This window comes from Aulonocara sp. 'chitande type north' Nkhata Bay, linkage group LG12 (genome assembly GCF_057382095.1).
Source record: "Aulonocara sp. 'chitande type north' Nkhata Bay isolate Kocher_YH1m ecotype deep benthic linkage group LG12, A_spYH_male_GT1.1, whole genome shotgun sequence".
In the NCBI taxonomy this organism is placed as follows: domain Eukaryota; kingdom Metazoa; phylum Chordata; class Actinopteri; order Cichliformes; family Cichlidae; genus Aulonocara; species Aulonocara sp. 'chitande type north' Nkhata Bay.
In genome coordinates, this window is record NC_141355.1 from 34,275,506 (window position 1) to 34,298,310 (window position 22,805).

Sequence of the window (22,805 nt, forward strand, 5' to 3'; positions counted from 1 at the left end):
ACTACAGCGACCACATCAGCAGCATCAGTTTGATTTGATCCTAAAGAGACAATTTTCTTTACACTTATCCCATTTAAAAATGGGATAAGTGTAAATGTTTACAGTGTAAACATTTTTACTAGAGAAGAAAATATGAACTTTGTCTCCATCTTGTGCGTAAATATAATATACAAATAAAACACCACTATTATAAAGCTGCACCTTCATCTGAAATCTCTGCAGCTTTGTTCATACAAACTATTTTCTGAGTTTGTAAACATACAGATTAGCTGTGAGAATGTAAAATTTATCAATGATCACATTTGATTTCTGTCTGGAGTTAAATGTGAATGTTGGTCTGAAAAAAAGATTTAAAATGTAGCTGCTTAAAATAAATTCTTGATTTGATAAAATCTGCTGATTGTTTCAATAAAACAGCTTCAGCACAACAAGAATATTTACAAACTAATAGAAGCAAATAATATTTTATTCTAAGGAGTCAGTTAAATGTAAACACAACAATCAAAGTGAGTTTCCAAGTTAAATGAATCTGAACTAATGACTGTGTCTGAAAAGCTGATTTACTGTCAAACACAACAACAACAGAATCACTGAATTTATTTATTTCACTTCACAGAAACATTTTGTGATCTCAATAATCAAAGAGAGCAGTTAAAGAATAACATTGAAGTACAAATCAAAGGTAGGTGATTCATTGAAACACTGAGACTGAGAGTGAAGTTTGAAAATCAAATTAAAACCTAATTATGAAACATGAGAAGATCCAGAAACCTTTCAAACTGTGAGAGATGTCAGCTTCTGATTAAGGTTAAAAACAACACAAGAAAGAACATTTTTAATGAAATCAATCAAGTGTAGATACACTGATGAGACAGCGTCACAACTTAGAAGTCATTTCTTTGAATTTGGAAAACTTTAAAGAAGACGTGTTACTTTCAAATGTTATTTAACTGAAAACAAGATGCTGATAATCAGGACATTTAAATCTTGTAGTTGTAAAGTTGACTCTTGCTGATGTTTAATCATTAATCCTTCTTTTAAGAAGTGTCACAGTTTGCTGTTCACACTCAACAACTTTGAAAAGCAAAGAAATCATCATTCAGATTTTAAAACTATCAAAAATATTTACATGAACAACATGAGAAATATTCTGAAAATATTAATTTAAAAGAAACAAGAAAAAAATGTAAAAGTTTTTTACAGAAACTCGAGTGGGTCACAAGATTTTCACATGAAAAAGTTGCTTTGGTTTCATTGAATTGCTAATAGTTCCACTAGAACAACAAAATGAAATAAAACCTGATAATGAAGTTAGACAGTGTGATTAATAATTTCCCCAAAATTAACCCTGTTGCTGTACTGAAAAAACAGTTAAAATAAAGAATCACTTTACAATCAAATCTCAGTCTGACAGATTTTGATTTCAGAGGTTTTGGCGTCTCCTGCCTCTCCAACACTGAAATATGGGAAGAGTTTCTCAGTGAAAGTGTCTCTGTGAGTGCAGATGTGAGTCATGTCTTCAGGGTGATAGAAGGACACCTCCCCCCTGTCATAGTCCAGCTGGACTCTGATCCTCTGGAGACTCTTCTTCACTGTCACAGTCTGACCAGCACCATTATTGTATTTTCCAGCTTTATGTGTTAAACACCAGATTCCATATTTTGGTGAAGCAAAACGCTCTCCCTTCCTGTCAACAGACTCTTTAGATAAACCCAGATTCCAGACAGGATGGTCTCCCACCTGCACCTCCCAGCTGTGTTTCCCTGAGCTGAAGCCCTCAGAGCCAAAAACAGTGGGATACTTAGTGTTTCTCTCTGGATTATCAGACAGCTGCTGCTTTGTGTCTCCACATCTCACACTGGTCAGATCATCAGACAGATAGAGACAGGCTTTTGCAGTGTTTGGGTCCAGAATGACAGGACTGAAGTGGACCTTCTCCTTCATCTTCTCCCACACTCTGAAGGACAGGTTGCCCAGGTGTTTGGCCACATCTATCAGTGCTCCTGAGACCAGCTGTGGATCTGACACTGAGCTCTGGGCTCTGGCTCTGCTCTGAGTGTCTTTATAACTGCTGAGGAATGGCACGCTGTGTTTCTGCAGCTCTTCTTCAACAGCAGAGATGCTGTCTGACAGAGAGGAGATCTGCTCCTCAATCATCTTCATCTCTCTGCTGATAGTCCTCCCCTTCTGCTCCTCTTCCTCCCTCAGAGCTGCCAGTCTGGACTCCTCTTCCTCTTTCAGGAACTGCTGGAGCTTGTTGAACTCTGCTCTGATCTGCCTCTCTGTGGACAACAGCTGCTTCTTCATGTGTTCCCTCACTTTATTGTATGTTTTCTCCACTTGTTTGTATTTGTTCCTCTTGTCCTGCAGAGACTTTAAGTCAGATTTCAGCTGCTCCTTCAGGTCACTGACTGCTTCTTCTACAGGAACCACTTTGTGACTCTGGTGGAGAGAAAAGTCACACACAGGACACACAGCTCTCTGCTCGTCCACACAGAACAGTTTAGGCACTTCCTCATGTTTACTGCACACCACTGTTAATTTCTTCTCTCTCTTTTCTGTCTCAGATGATCCAGATTTCTGTCTCCCAGCAACTGAATCAGCAAGTTCTTTCAGTGTAAAGTTGACAATAGGATAATCCTTTGAAGATTTTCTTTTACAAATGGGACAGTTTTTGTTTTTAGTTTGTTCCCAGAATTTCTGCAGGCAGCTTGAACAGAAGCTGTGGTTGCAGCTCAGAGACACAGGATCTCTGAAAGTCTCTGAACACACATGGCAGCTCAGGAAATTTTCAAGAAGAGCTCTCTCAGCCATTTGATCTTCAAGTATTATTAACTCACCAAATTAGTGTCTCTTGAACTTTCTGGTAAAAATCCTCCAAACGTGTGTTTTTCAGCAGAGATCTGACTCCCTGTAATGGCGTCTCAGCTCAGTTCAAAAGTGTCAGAATTTACTTTCATTTTCATGGATCACGTGTTAAACTGAAAGACGCACATAACACTTGTGTCCGTCAGAGGGCGCTGTCACAGTCATTCAGATAGTTTTTAGTTTGTGCTCCTTAAAACGACACAAAAGTGAAAAATGTAGAAAATCTTGACTCCTCCATTGAAAAAAACGAAACCTAAAAAGAACATAAAAATGACACAAAGGAGGTGAAGCTGTGGTGTTTCAGAAGTTCAAGTAGGAAAAGTCAGCATGTTCTCAGAGTTTTTATCTGCAGTTTGAACTAAAGTTTTCGTTGCAGCCAAAGACATAAATTTGGATTCATCACAGGGTTTAGATTGTCAACCTGTCAGACCTCTGCTCTCACACTCAAAACAAAGAAAAATTCTTGACCCTCATGAACATGAAGCAATAATTCTGAGTAAAATGCAGCTGAAATACATGAAATCAAAAGTTTATTTTTTCAAATAATACATCATTAAAATATGCTTGTTATAAACTAAATGTATACCAGTGAAGTTAATTTCCTTTGACCAGATTCAATCAAAGATGACTGTATTACTGTAAACTGACTACATCCTGTAAGTAGTTCAAGTTCAGGGACACAGGATCTCTGAATGTCTCTGAACACGTTACAGTTCAGGAAAGTTTCTACACTCAACAAATGTCACATCTTTACAGCTTGTACGTTACAGTCCTTCAAGAAATCAAATTTCTTTTAGAGAGCTCAGCTGTTGTCATGGTGTTCTAGATAATAATTAATAACCACCAAACACAATATCTGCTTTTACTACCTGGGCTGTGGCCTCAAACCTGACTAAAACTTTAGACCTTTAGACTCCAACTTTCAAGTCTGTCATGAACTGAAATGTGATGAGCTGGCCAGTGTGAGAAATACCAATAAATAAAAATTAAAAATATGACAGTGGACAATGAGAAACTAGTAATACTGATGAAAAAACAAATTGATATAAACTTGTTGATATAACTTAATATGTCATGACATTAATGACCGTTGTGTGTTTCTGCTGTATTTGAATGTTCAGTGATGGATGATGAAGACAGTTAAACAACAAAGATATTATTACTAAATTATTACTTGTGTCAGTGTTTGTGTGTGACTGTGCCTTTGTAGTTATGTTTATGAAACGTTCATCTTCTGTAGGTTATCAAGTAGAGGGTCTACTGAATGAAAATGCAATACAAATACTTGAAACTGACAACAAAGAAGAATTTACTGTCACATGTCATGAGTCATATTCTGGTGAAAAAAAAATCACAAGTCCATAAATCCAACCTACAGCAGGAGCTAAAACTAGCAGCTCAGTAACTGGATGTTGTTCCTGTTCCTGTCTTGCAGGTTTTAGATGTGTCCTTGATCCAACACAGCTGATTTTGGAGTTACCTCCTCAGCATGTCTTGAAGTTATACCGAGGCCTGGTAATGAACTAATCATTTGATTCAGGTGTTGATCAATGGTGATATCTAAAACCTGCAGGACACCGGCCCTGGAGACCTGGACTTTGCCCCCTCTTGCTTTTAGTCGGTTAATAAGTGTCACAGTTTGCTGTTCACACTCAGAAACTTTGAAAAGCAAAGAAATCATTCAGATTTTGACCTGATCAAATATTTACATGAGAAACATAAGATAAGATAAGATAAGATAAGATAACTCTTTATTGTCATTGCACAGTCATACATAGTACAGTAGTACAATGAAATTGGAAAAACTGTCCTACGTCGGCACTACATATAACACAACACGACACGATATGACACATCACAACGTAACAAACAACACAACACAGTATATTAACTTAGTATAAAAAAGAAGAATAAGTGTATGTGTATTGCACACTGTTATTATTGCACATTAATTATTATTGCACCTTGTTATAAATACAAATATTATTGTTATCGTTTTAAACATTGTTACCTCCCCCTAAAAAGTCCAGGGAGGTATCCAGTCAGGTCAGCTATTTACATTGATCAGGGCTATTGCCCTGTTGTAAAAGCTGTCCTTGAGTCTATTTGTTCGGGACCTCAGCAGCCTGAACCTCCTGCCAGACGGCAGCAGCTTAAACACCCGGTGTCCTGGGTGTGTGCAGTCCCGTAGGATGCTGCGTGCCCTCTTGAGACAGCGAGTGCTGTACAGGTCCTTCAGGGAGGGAAGAGGATGTCCAATGATTTTTTGGGCCATGTTGATGACCCTCTGGAGTGCCTTTCTGTGTGCTGTGGTGCAGCTGGAGAACCACACACCGATGCAATATGTCAGCACACTTTCAATGGAGCAGCGGTAGAAGACGGTCAGCAGCTCCTTCTTCAGGTCCATTTTTCTGAGGATTCTCAGAAAGTGGAGACGCTGTTGGGCCTTCTTTAAGACCGCAGAGGTGTTAGAGCTCCATTGGAGGTCTGTGTCTATGTGCACACCCAGAAACTTGAAACTGGAGACCCTTTCCACGCACTCCCCGTTGATGCTGACAGGCTGCAGCTCGGACTTCCTCCTTCTGAAGTCAACTACCAGTTCTTTTGTTTTGGTGATATTGAGGTCCAGGTTGTTGTCTGCACACCAATCTGACAGCCTCTGAACTTCAGCTCTGTATGCAGTCTCATCTCCCCCTGAGATGAGCCCCACCACAGTGGTATCATCTGCAAACTTGATGACTGTGTTGTCTGGGTGGGAACTAACACAGTCATGTGTGTACAGAGTGTACAGTAGGGGACTCAGTACACAGCCTTGTGGAGAGCCGGTGTTGAGGCTGAGGGCTGAGGAAAGATGAGGCCCCACTCTAACTCTCTGTACACGGTCTGAGAGGAAGTCTCTGATCCAGCGGCAGGTGGTGGAAGGAAGTCCAATTTCCAGCAGTTTATCTATTAGTCTGTCCGGGAGTATCGTATTGAAAGCAGAGCTAAAGTCAACAAAGAGCAGCCTGGCGTAACGGCCCTGCACTTCCAGGTGAGAGATGGTGGTGTGGAGCGTTGTAGCAATGGCATCTTCAGTTGATCTGTTAGCTCTGTATGCAAACTGGAGCGGGTCGAGTGTGGGTGGCAGGCAGGACATGATGTGACGTCGGACCAGTTTCTCAAAGCACTTCATTATAACAGGTGTTAGAGCAACTGGTCGGTAGTCATGAGAAATATTCAGAAACTATGTATTTAAAAGAAACAAGAATATAAAAAGCCGCCCATCACATACACAGTTAAGATAAAGAATCACGTTAAAGTTGAGCAGATTTTGATATCAGAGGTTTTGCATCTCCTGCCTTTCCAACCTCAAAATACGGGAAGAGTTTCTCAGTGAAAGTGTGTCTGTGAGTGTAGATGTGAGTCATGTCTTCAGGGTCATAGAAGGACACCTCCCCCCTGTCATAGTCCAGCTGGACTCTGATCCTCTGGAGACTCTTCTTCACTGTCACAGTCTTACTATCACCATTATAGTATTTTCCACTGCGATGCAGCAAACATGAAATTCTTTATTTTGGTAAAGGAAAAGCTCTCCCTTCCTGTCAACTGACTCTTTAACTAAACCCACATTCCAGTCAGGATGGTCTCCCACCTCCACCTCCCAGCTGTGTTTCTCTGGGCTGAAGCCCTCAGAGCCAAAAACAAAAGAATATTTTCTGTTTCTCTCCAGATTAGTTTATCTGTTTCTTTTTGGACACCTTTTCTGGATTTCTCTCTGAAGCTGCTGCTTTTTGTCTCAATATTTCACACATTCTCACAACTAATCTTGTATAAACATACAGATTAGGTGTGAATTTGGAGATCTTTAAAGTAAAATACTAAAAATTGTTATTTGACTGAATCAAAATGCTGATAATCAGGATAATGAAGATAACTTAGTTGTGCAGTCTCTTGGTGAAGGGATATAAGTTTACCGATTAATCCTATCACAGCTCACTGTTCACACTCAGAATTCACATTAACAACATGAAAAATATTCTGAAAATATTCAGAATACTCTTGTTTAAAGAAACAAGAATGTATCTAAAAGAAGACATACACAGAGTTAAAAGTCAAACAACAATCACTTTACAATCAAATCTCAGTCTGACTGATTTTGATATCAGATGTTTTGCATCTCCTGCCTTTCCAACCTCAAAATATGGGAAGAGCTTCTCAGTGAAAGTGTCTCTGTGAGTGTAGATGTGAGTCATGTCTTCAGGGTCATAGAAGGACACCTCCCCCCTGTCATAGTCCAGCTGGACTCTGATCCTCTGGAGACTCTTCTTCACTGTCACAGTCAGGGTTGATTGAAGTAGGACTCAGATGTAGAACTTTCTGAATGGAAAAAGTTTGTTTATTTACAAAAAGCTATTGTTACGAGTTCAAATATTGAGGGTGAGCACAAAACAATAATGGTCCAGAAGAGCTTCGGTCAAACAATGATTTTAATGAACACACTCGTGGGGAGATGAACACTGCCCACAGACAGCATCGATCTCCGTGTAATCTATTGAATAAATGCTTTGATTAAATGATAATTAATGTAATGGTAATGATGGTGGTTATGAATAGTAGCAGTAAAATATTTCCCTGATCTCCACACTATGAAACAGTGCCAACAATCCACAGTGTGTTCCCATTTCCCAGGCTGTGATTCCTTTCCTTGATATGTGGTAATGTTTTGTCCTCCTTGGTGCCTTTGTACACAGTGTGCTGCTCCCTCCACATGTTTCCGCATTTGACCTAGAAATGAGAGATGAATGAATGAATATGAATGAATGAATGAATGAATGAATGAATGAATATTCTTTATTGTCATTGTCACAAGTACAATGAAATTGAAAGATGTCTCTGGTCAATGCAACGAAAGATAGATACTTAAAAACTATAATAGATAGGATATAAAAAAAAAATACAGTATTCTCATGAATACACCCAAGCAATCCAGGCCTCAGGCCCCATACATACACTCAACATACGACCTAGTTGATGTATCACTCAGACAATCAATCACTCAGTCAATCTGTTAGGGCATCCAACAAAACATGTTTGAAAGCATTCCAACATCAAGGGCACAAATGACAGCAGGGGCAATGAAAGTCATCTACTTTTAGTAGCATTGAGACATGATATTGCAATTGGGTAGAAACTGTGTTTGAGTCTGTTAGTCCTTGTGTGTGTTGTTCTATACCGTTTACCTGAAGGCAGCAGTTCGAACATGGAGTGTCCAGGGTGTGTGGTGTCCTTTATGATGTTATGGGCTCTTTTGAGGCAGCGGGAACTGTGTAGGTCTTTCAGTTTGAGGAGAGGGCAACCGATTGTCCTTTGGGCAGCGTTAATTACCCCCTGTAGTGCTTTCCTCTGAGCCACTGTGCAGCTAGCGTACCATATGCCTATGCAGTACGTTAGTATACTTTCGATGGAGGCTCTATAGAAAGACACCATCAGTCTCTGTGTGATGTTGTTCTTCCTAAGCACTCTCAAAAAGTACAGTCTCTGTTGTGTCTTTTTCAGTAGCTCAGAGGTATTCACACTCCAGGATAGGTTTCCCTCTATGCTGACTCCCAAGAAGTGGAAGTCCACCACCCTCTCCACATAGTCGTCGCTGATGATTAGTGGTTGGATTTCTGTCTTATGTCTTCTGTAGTCAATTATGAGTTCTTTAGTCTTTTTCGTGTTTAGGAGAAGGTTGTTATCCTTGCACCATGAAGACAGCCTCTCCACCTCATCTCTGTAGGCAGACTCATCACCCCCAGATATGAGCCCCACCACAGTAGTGTCATCTGCGAACTTTACAATGGTGTTGCTCTGGTGGGCGGGGGTGCAGTCGTGTGTATAAAGCGAGTAGAGCAGTGGACTAAGCACACAGCCCTGTGGCGACCCAGTGCTTAGATTTAGGGCTGGAGATGTATAACGTCCCACTCTCACTCTCTGTCTGCGGTCGGTGAGGAAGCTATTAATCCACTTACAGGTGCTGTGAGGAAGCCCTAGGTCTTTTAGCTTGGCGTCCAGTTTGTATGGAAGAATGGTGTTAAATGCCGAGCTATAATCCACAAAGAGCATGCGCACATAGCTTCCTTGTCTCTCCAGATGTGTTAATGCTACATTGAGTGCTGTTGCTATGGCGTCCTCTGTCGATCGATTTGCTCTGTAGGCAAACTGGTGTGGGTCAAGGCTGCTGGGTAGGGCTGCTGTGATGTGGTAACGCACCAGTTTCTCAAAGCACTTCATCACAACCGGGGTTAATGCCACTGGTCTATAGTCATTTAGGCTAGAGATATGAGATTTCTTGGGCAAGGGTATTATGGTGGAGGTCTTGAGGCAAGGTGGGATGTTTGACTGTTCAAGGGATTGGTTAAAAATCCTGGTGAAAATATAGGCAAGCTGGTCTGCGCAGTCTCTCAGCACACGTCCTGGTACACCATCTGGGCCAGCTGCCTTCCTCGGGTTAACAGCCCGCAGGGTGCGCCTCACTTCATGCTCCTCCAGAGTGATGATGGTACTGCTGCTGTGGGCTGTATGATGCAGCTGTTCCTCTGAGGCATAGGGTGCAGTGGCCTCAAAGCGTGTGAAGAAGATGTTCAGCTCCTCCGCCAACGCTGGGTCACCTTCAGCCATACCTGATTTGGACTTGTAGTTTGTCAGCTGCTGAACACCCTGCCACACCAGCCGGCTGTTCTTAGATATCACAGTGAGTGCAGTCTTATCCACCAGCTGACAAAAACACTTAAACCAGTTCATGGGAAATAACAGAAACAACGATCATATGAGCTGGCCAACTACAGTAACTGTGTTCCTAGTATAACAATCCCACGCCAACTGCCGCTCCACTGCTCTCTTAAGTAGGGCTCATTGACAGTGATTCAATATCAGAATCTGACATTGTTTCAACATTAACAGTGTTTGAAATTTTGACGTTGAATCGATGTCAGTGTTCAACATTGATTCAATATCAAAACCTGACATTGTTAAAAGGGTGCAAGCGTGACGTTAGGTCAACGTCAGATTTCAACGTTGATTCAATAGAATCACCTGATATTGACTGAACATTGTTTCAATGTCTCCTTGCTATCTGGGTTACGCAGAAGTCAGCTACTTCCGTGCAACTGATATAAGATGCAGTAAGCTGAACACAGCTTCAACCGTCTGTATGTTGAAAAATAGTAACGGACCGCATTTTCTTGTTAGTAACTGTAACGGTGTTGTAACGATAGGAATAATAATTAGTTAAATTACTCGTTACTGAAAAAAGTAACGCCGTTGGTAACGCCGTTACTTGTAACGCCGTTATTCCCATCACTGCATGGCAGCATGTCAAGAAAATATATTTTGCAGTCCTGTTTAGGCGTTAAATGTTTTTAAAGAAACATTATAAAATCTGACCTTCAGCTGACATCTCTGCAGTTTTGTTCATACAAACTATCTTCAGCTCTGTCAGTGTGTAAATATTTGTGTAGGATACGTCTGAATTTTATTTTTACTCTTAAACAACATATGTTAGAGTTTATAAACATAGAGGTGTGAGAATGTAAACTTCATAAATATTTGCATTTGATTTCTGTCTGGTAATGTTTCACACTGAGGATCAGACCAAAGTGAGAATCTGTGACTCCATCAAAGCAAACTGCACAAGTCTTCTCTGATATGCAGTTTATGAGAGCTGAGGTTAAATGTGAATGTTGGTATACAAACCAACAGAAGTAAATAATGTTTTATTCTAAGGAGCCAGTTAAATGTAAACACAACAGTCAAAGTGAGTTTCCATGATAAAAAAAATCTGAACTAATGACTGAATGTGTCTGAAAGCTGATTTACAGTCAAACACAACAACAACAACAGAATCACCGAATTTGATTTATTTCACTTCTCAGAGACATTTTGTGATTCTCAATAATCAAAGAAACCAGATAAAGAATGACACTGAAATAATGAATCAAAGGCAGGATTCATTGTGATTCACTGAAACACTGAGACTGAGAGTGAAGTTTAAATATCAAATTTAAAACCTGATTATAAAACATCAGAAGATCCAGAAATCTTTCAAACTGTGAGAGATGTCTGCTGCTGATAAAAGTTAAAAATAACACAAAAAATGACATTTTTAATCTATTCAAATAAGTGTATATGATATCTCACTGAAATGAAGATGCTGCTGAAGTAAACATGTTAGAATTTTATCTGTTTAAACATTTCTAACCTGCTGATGTGAGACAGTTTCAGAACTTAGAAGTCATTTCTCTGAATTTGGAAAACTTTAAAGTAGACATGTTAATATAAAATGTCATTTAACTGAAAACAAGATGTTGACAATCAGGATAATTACGATCTTTTATTTGTAAAGTTGGCTCTTGACATAAATTTAATCATGAATCCTTCTTTTAAGAAGTGTCACAGTTTGCTGTTCACACTCAACCACTTTGAAAAGCAAAGAAATCATCATTCAGATTTTAAAACTATCAAAAATATTTACATGAACAACATGAGAAATATTCTGAAAATATTAATTTAAAAGAAACAAGAAAAAAATGTAAAAGTTTCTTACAGAAACTCGAGTGGGTCACAAGATTTTCACATGAAAAAGTTGCTTTGGTTTCATTGAATTGCTAATAGTTCCACTAGAACAACAAAATGAAATAAAACCTGATAATGAAGTTAGACAGTGTGATTAATAATTTCCCCAAAATTAACCCTGTTGCTGTACTGAAAAAACAGTTAAAATAAAGAATCACTTTACAATCAAATCTCAGTCTGACAGATTTTGATATCAGAGGTTTTGGCGTCTCCTGCCTCTCCAACACTGAAATATGGGAAGAGTTTCTCAGTGAAAGTGTCTCTGTGAGTGTAGATGTGAGTCATGTCTTCAGGGTCATAGAAGGACACCTCCCCCCTGTCATAGTCCAGCTGGATCCTGAACCTCTGGAGACTCTTCTTCACTGTCACAGTCTGACCAGCACCATTAGTGTATTTTCCACTGCGATGCCATAAACACCAGATTCCATATTTAGGTGAAACAAAAATCTCTCCCTTCCTGTCAACAGACTCTTTAGATAAACCCAGATTCCAGACAGGATGGTCTCCCACCTCCACCTCCCAGCTGTGTTTCCCTGAGCTGAAGCCCTCAGAGCCAAAAACATCGGCATACTTAGTGTTTCTCTCTGGATTATCAGGAAGCTGCTGCCATGTGTCTCCTTGTCTCGCACTGGTCAGATCATCAGACAGATAGAGAACTGGGTTTGCAGTGTTTGGGTCCAGAATGACAGGACTGAAGTGGACCTTCTCCTTCATCTTCTCCCACACTCTGAAGGACAGGTTGCCCAGGTGTTTGGCCACATCTATCAGTGCTCCTGAGACCAGCTGTGGATCTGACACTGAGCTCTGGGCTCTGGCTCTGCTCTGAGTGTCTTTATAACTGCTGAGGAATGGCACGCTGTGTTTCTGCAGCTCTTCTTCAACAGCAGAGATGCTGTCTGACAGAGAGGAGATCTGCTCCTCAATCATCTTCATCTCTCTGCTGATAGTCCTCCCCTTCTGCTCCTCTTCCTCTCTCAGAGCTGCCAGTCTGGACTCCTCTTCCTCTCTCAGGAACTGCTGGAGCTTGTTGAACTCTGCTCTGATCTGCCTCTCTGTGGACAACAGCTGCTTCTTGGAGTGTTGAATCATTTCATTGTATGTTTTCTCCACCTGTTTGTATTTGTTCCTCTTGTCCTGCAGAGACTTTAAGTCAGATTTCAGCTGCTCCTTCAGGTCACTGACTGCTTCTTCTACAGGAACCACTTTGTGACTCTGGTGGAGAGAAAACTCACACACGGTGCACACAGCTCTCTGCTCGTCCACACAGAACAGTTTAGGCTCTTCATCGTGTTTACTGCACACTGCCATTAATTTCTTTTCTCCTGTCTCAGATGATCCAGATTTCTGTCTCCCAGCAAATGAATCAGCAAGTTCTTTCAGTGTAAAGTTCACAATTAGAAATTCTTTCGAAGATTTCCTTTTACAAATGGGACAATTTTTGTTTTTAGTTTGTTCCCAGAATTTCTGCAGGCAGCTTGAACAGAAGCTGTGGCTGCAGCTCAGAGACACAGGATCTCTGAAAGTCTCTGAACACACATGGCAGCTCAGGTAATTTTCAACAAGTCCGAGTTTGTCAGCCATTTGATCTTTAAGTATTTTTTTAACTCACCAAATTAGTGTCTCTTGAACTTTCTGATTGAAATCCTCCAAACGTGTGTTTTTCAGCAGAGATCTGACTCCCTGTAATGGCGTCTCAGCTCAGTTCAAAAGTGTCAGAATTTACTTTCATTTTCATGGATCACGTGTTAAACTGAAACACGCACATAACACTTGTGTCCGTCAGAGGGCGCTGTCACAGTCATTCAGATAGTTTTCAGTTTGTGCTCCTTAAAACGACACCAAAGTGAAAAATGTAGAAAATCTTGACTCCTCCATTGAAAAAAACGAAACCTAAAAAGAACATAAAAATGACACAAAGAAGGTGAAGCTGTGGTGTTTCAGAAGTTCAAGTAGGAAACGTCAGAATGTTCTCAGAGTTTTTATCTGCAGTTTTAATTAAAGTTGTCGTTGCAGCTAAAGACATAAATTTGGATTCATCACAGGGTTTAGATTGTCAACCTGCCAGACCTCTGCTCTCACACTCAAAACAAAGAAAAATTCTTGACCCTCATGAACATGAAGCAATAATTCTGAGTAAAATGCAGCTGAAATACATGAAATCAAAAGTTTATTTTTTCAAATAATACATCATTAAAATATGCTTGTTATAAACTAAATGTATACCAGTGAAGTTAATTTCCTTTGACCAGATTCAATCAAAGATGACTGTATTACTGTAAACTGACTACATCCTGTAAGTAGTTCAAGTTCAGGGACACAGGATCTCTGAATGTCTCTGAACACGTTACAGTTCAGGAAAGTTTCTACACTCAACAAATGTCACATCTTTACAGCTTGTACCTTACAGTCCTTCAAGAAATCAAATTTCTTTTAGAGAGCTCAGCTGTTGTAATGGTGTTCTAGATAATAATTAATAATCACCAAACACAATATCTGCTTTTACTACCTGGGCTGTGGCCTCAAACCTGACTAAAACTTTAGACCTTTAGACTCCAACTTTCAAGTCTGTCATGAACTGAAATGTGATGAGCTGGCCAGTGTGAGAAATACCAATAAATAAAAATTAAAAATATGACAGTGGACAATGAGAAACTAGTAATACTGATGAAAAAACAAATTGATATAAACTTGTTGATATAACTTAATATGTCATGACATTAATGACCGTTGTGTGTTTCTGCTGTATTTGAATGTTCAGTGATGGATGATGAAGACAGTTAAACAACAAAGATATTATTACTAAATTATTACTTGTGTCAGTGTTTGTGTGTGACTGTGCCTTTGTAGTTATGTTTATGAAATGTTCATCTTCTGTAGGTTATCAAGTAGAGGGTCTACTGAATGAAAATGCAATACAAATACTTGAAACTGACAACAAAGAAGAATTTACTGTCACATGTCATGAGTCATATTCTGGTGAAAAAAAAATCACAAGTCCATAAATCCAACCTACAGCAGGAGCTAAAACTAGCAGCTCAGTAACTGGATGTTGTTCCTGTTCCTGTCTTGCAGGTTTTAGATGTGTCCTTGATCCAACACAGCTGATTTTGGAGTTACCTCCTCAGCATGTCTTGAAGTTATACCGAGGCCTGGTAATGAACTAATCATTTGATTCAGGTGTGTTGATCAATGGTGATATCTAAAACCTGCAGGACACCGGCCCTGGAGACCTGGACTTTGCCCCCTCTTGCTTTTAGTCAGTTAATAAGTGTCACAGTTTACTGTTCACACTCAGAAACTTTGAAAAGCAAAGAAATCATTCAGATTTTGACCTGATCAAATATTTACATGAGAAACATGAGAAATATTCAGAAACTATGTATTTAAAAGAAACAAGAATATAAAAAGCCGCCCATCACATACACAGTTAAGATAAAGAATCACGTTAAAGTTTAGCAGATTTTGATATCAGAGGTTTTGCATCTCCTGCCTTTCCAACCTGAAAATACGGGAAGAGTTTCTCAGTGAAAGTGTGTCTGTGAGTGTAGATGTGAGTCATGTCTTCAGGGTCATAGAAGGACACCTCCCCCCTGTCATAGTCCAGCTGGACTCTGATCCTCTGGAGACTCTTCTTCACTGTCACAGTCTTACTATCACCATTATAGTATTTTCCACTGCGATGCAGCAAACATGAAATTCTTTATTTTGGTAAAGGAAAAGCTCTCCCTTTCTGTCAACTGACTCTTTAACTAAACCCACATTCCAGTCAGGATGGTCTCCCACCTCCACCTCCCAGCTGTGTTTCTCTGGGCTGAAGCCCTCAGAGCCAAAAACAAAAGAATATTTTCTGTTTCTCTCCAGATTAGTTTATCTGTTTCTTTTTGGACACCTTTTCTGGATTTCTCTCTGAAGCTGCTGCTTTTTGTCTCAATATTTCACACATTCTCACAACTAATCTTGTATAAACATACAGATTAGGTGTGAATTTGGAGATCTTTAAAGTAAAATACTAAAAATTGTTATTTGACTGAATCAAAATGCTGATAATCAGGATAATGAAGATAACTTAGTTGTGCAGTCTCTTGGTGAAGGGATATAAGTTTACCGATTAATCCTGTCACAGCTCACTGTTCACACTCAGAATTCACATTAACAACATGAAAAATATTCTGAAAATATTCAGAATACTCTTGTTTAAAGAAACAAGAATGTATCTAAAAGAAGACATACACAGAGTTAAAAGTCAAACAACAATCACTTTACAATCAAATCTCAGTCTGACTGATTTTGATATCAGATGTTTTGCATCTCCTGCCTTTCCAACCTCAAAAAATGGGAAGAGCTTCTCAGTGAAAGTGTCTCTGTGAGTGTAGATGTGAGTCATGTCTTCAGGGTCATAGAAGGACACCTCCCCCCTGTCATAGTCCAGCTGGACTCTGATCCTCTGGAGACTCTTCTTCACTGTCACAGTCAGGGTTGATTGAAGTAGGACTCAGATGTAGAACTTTCTGAATGGAAAAAGTTTGTTTATTTACAAAAAGCTATTGTTACGAGTTCAAATATTGAGGGTGAGCACAAAACAATAATGGTCCAGAAGAGCTTCGGTCAAACAATGATTTTAATGAACACACTCGTGGGGAGATGAACACTGCCCACAGACAGCATCGATCTCCGTGTAATCTATTGAATAAATGCTTTGATTAAATGATAATTAATGTAATGGTAATGATGGTGGTTATGAATAGTAGCAGTAAAATATTTCCCTGATCTCCACACTATGAAACAGTGCCAACAATCCACAGTGTGTTCCCATTTCCCAGGCTGTGATTCCTTTCCTTGATATGTGGTAATGTTTTGTCCTCCTTGGTGCCTTTGTACACAGTGTGCTGCTCCCTCCACATGTTTCCGCATTTGACCTAGAAATGAGAGATGAATGAATGAATGAATGAATGTGAATGAATGAATGAATGAATGAATATTCTTTATTGTCATTGTCACAAGTACAATGAAATTGAAAGATGTCTCTGGTCAATGCAACGAAAGATAGATACTTAAAAACTATAATAGATAGGATATAAAAAAAAATACAGTATTCTCATGAATACACCCAAGCAATCCAGGCCTCAGGCCCCATACATACACTCAACATACGACCTAGTTGATGTATCACTCAGACAATCAATCACTCAGTCAATCTGTTAGGGCATCCAACAAAACATGTTTGAAAGCATTCCAACATCAAGGGCACAAATGACAGCAGGGGCAATGAAAGTCATCTACTTTTAGTAGCATTGAGACATGATATTGCAATTGGGTAGAAACTGTGTTTGAGTCTGTTAGTCCTTGTGTGTGTTGTTCTATACCGTTTACCTGAAGGCAGCAGTTCGAACATGGAGTGTCCAGGGTGTGTGGTGTCCTTTAAGATGTTATGGGCTCTTTTGAGGCAGCGGGAACTGTGTAGGTCTTTCAGTTTGAGGAGAGGGCAACCGATTGTCCTTTGGGCAGCGTTAATTACCCCCTGTAGTGCTTTCCTCTGAGCCACTGTGCAGCTAGCGTACCATATGCCTATGCAGTACGTTAGTATACTTTCGATGGAGGCTCTATAGAAAGACACCATCAGTCTCTGTGTGATGTTGTTCTTCCTAAGCACTCTCAAAAAGTACAGTCTCTGTTGTGTCTTTTTCAGTAGCTCAGAGGTATTCACACTCCAGGATAGGTTTCCCTCTATGCTGACTCCCAAGAAGCGGAAGTCCACCACCCTCTCCACATAGTCGTCGCTGATGATTAGTGGTTGGATTTCTGTCTTATGTCTTCTGTAGTCAATTATGAGTTCTTTAGTCTTTTTCGTGTTTAGGAGAAGGTTGTTATCCTTGCACCATGAAGACAGCCTCTCCACCTCATCTCTGTAGGCAGACTCATCACCCCCAGATATGAGCCCCACCACAGTAGTGTCATCTGCGAACTTTACAATGGTGTTGCTCTGGTGGGCGGGGGTGCAGTCGTGTGTATAAAGCGAGTAGAGCAGTGGACTAAGCACACAGCCCTGTGGCGACCCAGTGCTTAGATTTAGGGCTGGAGATGTATAACGCCCCACTCTCACTCTCTGTCTGCGGTCGGTGAGGAAGCTATTAATCCACTTACAGGTGCTGTGAGGAAGCCCTAGGTCTTTTAGCTTGGCGTCCAGTTTGTATGGAAGAATGGTGTTAAATGCCGAGCTATAATCCACAAAGAGCATGCGCACATAGCTTCCTTGTCTCTCCAGATGTGTTAATGCTACATTGAGTGCTGTTGCTATGGCGTCCTCTGTCGATCGATTTGCTCTGTAGGCAAACTGGTGTGGGTCAAGGCTGCTGGGTAGGGCTGCTGTGATGTGGTAACGCACCAGTTTCTCAAAGCACTTCATCACAACCGGGGTTAATGCCACTGGTCTATAGTCATTTAGGCTAGAGATATGAGATTTCTTGGGCAAGGGTATTATGGTGGAGGTCTTGAGGCAAGGTGGGATGTTTGACTGTTCAAGGGATTGGTTAAAAATCCTGGTGAAAATATAGGCAAGCTGGTCTGCGCAGTCTCTCAGCACACGTCCTGGTACACCATCTGGGCCAGCTGCCTTCCTCGGGTTAACAGCCCGCAGGGTGTGCCTCACTTCATGCTCCTCCAGAGTGATGATGGTACTGCTGCTGTGGGCTGTATGATGCAGCTGTTCCTCTGAGGCATAGGGTGCAGTGGTCTCAAAGCGTGTGAAGAAGATGTTCAGCTCCTCCGCCAACGCTGGGTCACCTTCAGCCATACCTGATTTGGACTTGTAGTTTGTCAGCTGCTGAACACCCTGCCACACCAGCCGGCTGTTCTTAGATATCACAGTGAGTGCAGTCTTATCCACCAGCTGACAAAAACACTTAAACCAGTTCATGGGAAATAACAGAAACAACGATCATATGAGCTGGCCAACTACAGTAACTGTGTTCCTAGTATAACAATCCCACGCCAACTGCCGCTCCACTGCTCTCTTAAGTAGGGCTCATTGACAGTGATTCAATATCAGAATCTGACATTGTTTCAACATTAACAGTGTTTGAAATTTTGACGTTGAATCGATGTCAGTGTTCAACATTGATTCAATATCAAAACCTGACATTGTTAAAAGGGTGCAAGCGTGACGTTAGGTCAACGTCAGATTTCAACGTTGATTCAATAGAATCACCTGATATTGACTGAACATTGTTTCAATGTCTCCTTGCTATCTGGGTTACGCAGAAGTCAGCTACTTCCGTGCAACTGATATAAGATGCAGTAAGCTGAACACAGCTTCAACCGTCTGTATGTTGAAAAATAGTAACGGACCGCATTTTCTTGTTAGTAACTGTAACGGTGTTGTAACGATAGGAATAATAATTAGTTAAATTACTCGTTACTGAAAAAAGTAACGCCGTTGGTAACGCCGTTACTTGTAACGCCGTTATTCCCATCACTGCATGGCAGCATGTGAAGAAAATATATTTTGCAGTCCTGTTTAGGCGTTAAATGTTTTTAAAGAAACATTATAAAATCTGACCTTCAGCTGACATCTCTGCAGCTTTGTTCATACAAACTATCTTCAGCTCTGTCAGTGTGTAAATATTTGTGTAGGATACGTCTGAATTTTATTTTTACTCTTAAACAACATATGTTAGAGTTTATAAACATAGAGGTGTGAGAATGTAAACTTCATAAATATTTGCATTTGATTTCTGTCTGGTAATGTTTCACACTGAGGATCAGACCAAAGTGAGAATCTGTGACTCCATCAAAGCAAACTGCACAAGTCTTCTCTGATATGCAGTTTATGAGAGCTGAGGTTACATGTGAATGTTGGTATACAAACCAACAGATGTAAATAATGTTTTATTCTAAGGAGCCAGTTAAATGTAAACACAACAGTCAAAGTGAGTTTCCATGATAAAAAAAATCTGAACTAATGACTGAATGTGTCTGAAAGCTGATTTACAGTCAAACACAACAACAACAACAGAATCACCGAATTTGATTTATTTCACTTCTCAGAGACATTTTGTGATTCTCAATAATCAAAGAAACCAGATAAAGAATGACACTGAAATAATGAATCAAAGGCAGGATTCATTGTGATTCACTGAAACACTGAGACTGAGAGTGAAGTTTAAATATCAAATTTAAAACCTGATTATAAAACATCAGAAGATCCAGAAATCTTTCAAACTGTGAGAGATGTCTGCTGCTGATAAAAGTTAAAAATAACACAAAAAATGACATTTTTAATCTATTCAAATAAGTGTATATGATATCTCACTGAAATGAAGATGCTGCTGAAGTAAACATGTTAGAATTTTATCTGTTTAAACATTTCTAACCTGCTGATGTGAGACAGTTTCAGAACTTAGAAGTCATTTCTCTGAATTTGGAAAACTTTAAAGTAGACATGTTACTATAAAATGTCATTTAACTGAAAACAAGATGTTGACAATCAGGATAATTACGATCTTTTATTTGTAAAGTTGGCTCTTGACATAAATTTAATCATGAATCCTTCTTTTAAGAAGTGTCACAGTTTGCTGTTCACACTCAACCACTTTGAAAAGCAAAGAAATCATCATTCAGATTTTAAAATGATCAAAACATTTACATGAACAACATGAGAAATATTCTGAGAATATATTCATTAAAACAACAAAATAAAATGAACCCTGATAATGAAGTTAGACTGTTTGATTAATGATTTCCATAAACTTAAGCCTGCCCCCCCACCCCACCCGCCCACACACACAATCTAACTAACTAAAAGGATGAGAGCAGAGAAAAAAAAGTTCACAGAGACGTCGTTGCAGTTTTCAGATAAATCTCAGTCTGACAGATTTTGATATTTTGATAGATTTTGGCGTCTCCTGCCTTTCCAATACTGAAATATGGGAAGAGTTTCTCAGTGAAAGTGTCTCTGTGAGTGCAGATGTGAGTCATGTCTTCAGGGTCATAGAAGGACACCTCCCCCCTGTCATAGTCCAGCTGGACTCTGATCCTCTGGAGACTCTTCTTCACTGTCACAGTCTGACCATCACCATTAGTGTATTTTCCACTGCGATGCAATAAACACCAGATTCCATATTTTGGTGAAGCAAGAAGCTCTCCCTTTCTGTCAACTGACTCTTTAACTAAACCCACATTCCAGTCAGGATGGTCTCCCACCTCCACCTCCCAGCTGTGTTTCCCTGAGCTGAAGCCCTCAGAGCCAAAAACAAGGGTATAGTTAGTGTTTCTCTCTGGATTATCAGGAAGCTGCTGCCATGTGTCTACACGTCTCACACTGGTCAGATCATCAGACAGATAGAGCCAGCCACTTGCAGTGTTTGGGTCCAGAATGACAGGACTGAAGTGGACCTTCTCCTTCATCTTCTCCCACACTCTGAAGGACAGGTTGCCCAGGTGTTTGGCCACATCTATCAGTGCTCCTGAGACCAGCTGTGGATCTGACACTGAGCTCTGGGCTCTGCTCTGAGTGTCTTTATAACTGCTGAGGAATGGCACGCTGTGTTTCTGCAGCTCTTCTTCAACAGCAGAGATGCTGTCTGACAGAGAGGAGATCTGCTCCTCAATCATCTTCATCTCTCTGCTGATAGTCCTCCCCTTCTGCTCCTCTTCCTCCCTCAGAGCTGCCAGTCTGGACTCCTCTTCCTCTTTCAGGAACTGCTGGAGCTTGTTGAACTCTGCTCTGATCTGCCGCTCTGTGGACAACAGCTGCTTCTTGGAGTGTTGAATCACTTCATTGTATGTTTCCTCCACTTGTTTGTATTTGTTCCTCTTGTCCTGCAGAGACTTTAAGTCAGATTTCAGCTGCTCCTTCAGGTCACTGACTGCTTCTTCTACAGGAACCACTTTGTGAGTCTGGTGGAGAGAAAAGTCACACACAGGACACACAGCTCTCTGCTCATCCACACAGAACAGTTTAGGCACTTCCTCATGTTTACTGCACACCACTGTTAATTTCTTCTCTGTCTTTTCTGTCTCAGATGATCCAGATTTCTGTCTCCCAGCAAATGAATCAGCAAGTTCTTTCAGTGTAAAGTTGACATTAGGACGATCCTTTGAAGATTTTCTTTTACAAATGGGACAGTGTTTGTTTTTAGCTTGTTCCCAGAATTTCTGCAGGCAGCTTGAACAGAAGCTGTGGCTGCAGCTCAGAGACACAGGATCTCTGAAAGTCTCTGAACACACATGGCAGCTCAGGTAACTTTCGACAAGTGTAAGTTTCTCAGCCATTTGATCTTCAAGTATTATTTACTCACCAAATTAGTGTCTCTCGAACTTTCTGATTAAAATCCTCCAAACGTGTGTTTTTCAGCAGAGATCTGACTCCCTGTAATGGCGTCTCAGCTCAGTTCAAAAGTGTCGGAATTTACTTTCATTTTCATGAATCACGTGTTAAACTGAAACACGCAGATAACACTTGTGTCCGTCAGAGGGCGCTGTGTGTGTCATTCAGATAGTTTTCAGTTTGTGCTCCTTAAAATGACACAAAAGCAAAAATGTAGAAAATCTTGACTTAAAAAAAGAAAAGAGAAGCTAAACAGAACATAAAAATGACACAAAGAAGGTGAAGCTGTGGTGTTTCAGAAGTTCAAGTAGCACAAGTCAGCGTGTTATCAGAGTTTTTATCTGCAGTTTTAATTAAAGTTTTCGTTGCAGCCAAAGACAGAATTTTGGATTGATCACAGGGTTTAGATTGTCAACATGCCAGACCTCTGCTCTCATACTGAAAACAAAGAAAAATTCTTGACCCTCATGAACATGAAGCAATAATTTAGAATAAAATGCAGCTGAAATAAATAAAATCAAAAGTTTATTTTCTCAAATAATACATCATTAAAATATGTTTGTTATAAACTAAATGTGTACCAGTGAATACATTTATACATTAATAACCACCAAACATAATATCTGCTTTTACTACCTGGGCTGTGGCCTCAAACCTGCATAAGATTTTAGACCTTTAGACTCCAACTTTCAAGTTTGTCATGAACTGAAATGTGATGAGATGGTGATGTCACCAAAATAATAATGAAAAATAAATAGAAGAATCACAGTGGACACTGAGAAACCAGAAATGCTGATAATGAAAAAATAAACAAACTGATATAAACTTGTTGATATGACATTAAACTGTGACAACACAGAAGAATTTACAGTCACATCACAAATCAGATTCTGGTCAAAGTCATGTTTAAGGTACTACTGCCTCAATCACATCCACTTTTTTATGAAACAGAACACCGTAGAGCTTTTATAAATGCATTAAATGAATCCATGACAAGACAACACATACTTTATTTATTCCA

At 40.0% G+C, this 22,805-nt stretch overlaps 3 protein-coding genes across 3 annotated transcripts; all 3 read right to left on the reverse strand.

Annotated features, from left to right (window-relative positions):
* Positions 1-456: 456 nt before the first annotated feature.
* Positions 457-2,985, reverse strand: LOC147317894 (nuclear factor 7, brain-like). Its single transcript, XM_086315316.1, has one exon. It carries the CDS (start codon positions 2,812-2,814, stop codon positions 1,396-1,398), a length of 1,419 nt encoding a protein of 472 aa, XP_086171442.1. The 5' UTR covers positions 2,815-2,985; the 3' UTR covers positions 457-1,395.
* A 7,830-nt stretch (positions 2,986-10,815) lies between these two features.
* Positions 10,816-14,237, reverse strand: LOC147317895 (nuclear factor 7, brain-like). The gene has a single exon (XM_086315317.1). The coding sequence runs from the start codon at positions 13,039-13,041 to the stop codon at positions 11,626-11,628; it is 1,416 nt and encodes a 471-aa protein (XP_086171443.1). The 5' UTR covers positions 13,042-14,237; the 3' UTR covers positions 10,816-11,625.
* Positions 14,238-20,273: 6,036 nt separating this feature from the next.
* On the reverse strand, positions 20,274-21,850 carry LOC147317896 (E3 ubiquitin-protein ligase TRIM35-like). The gene has a single exon (XM_086312980.1). It carries the CDS (start codon positions 21,727-21,729, stop codon positions 20,284-20,286), a length of 1,446 nt encoding a protein of 481 aa, XP_086169106.1. The 5' UTR covers positions 21,730-21,850; the 3' UTR covers positions 20,274-20,283.
* Between the last annotated feature and the right edge of the window lie 955 nt (positions 21,851-22,805).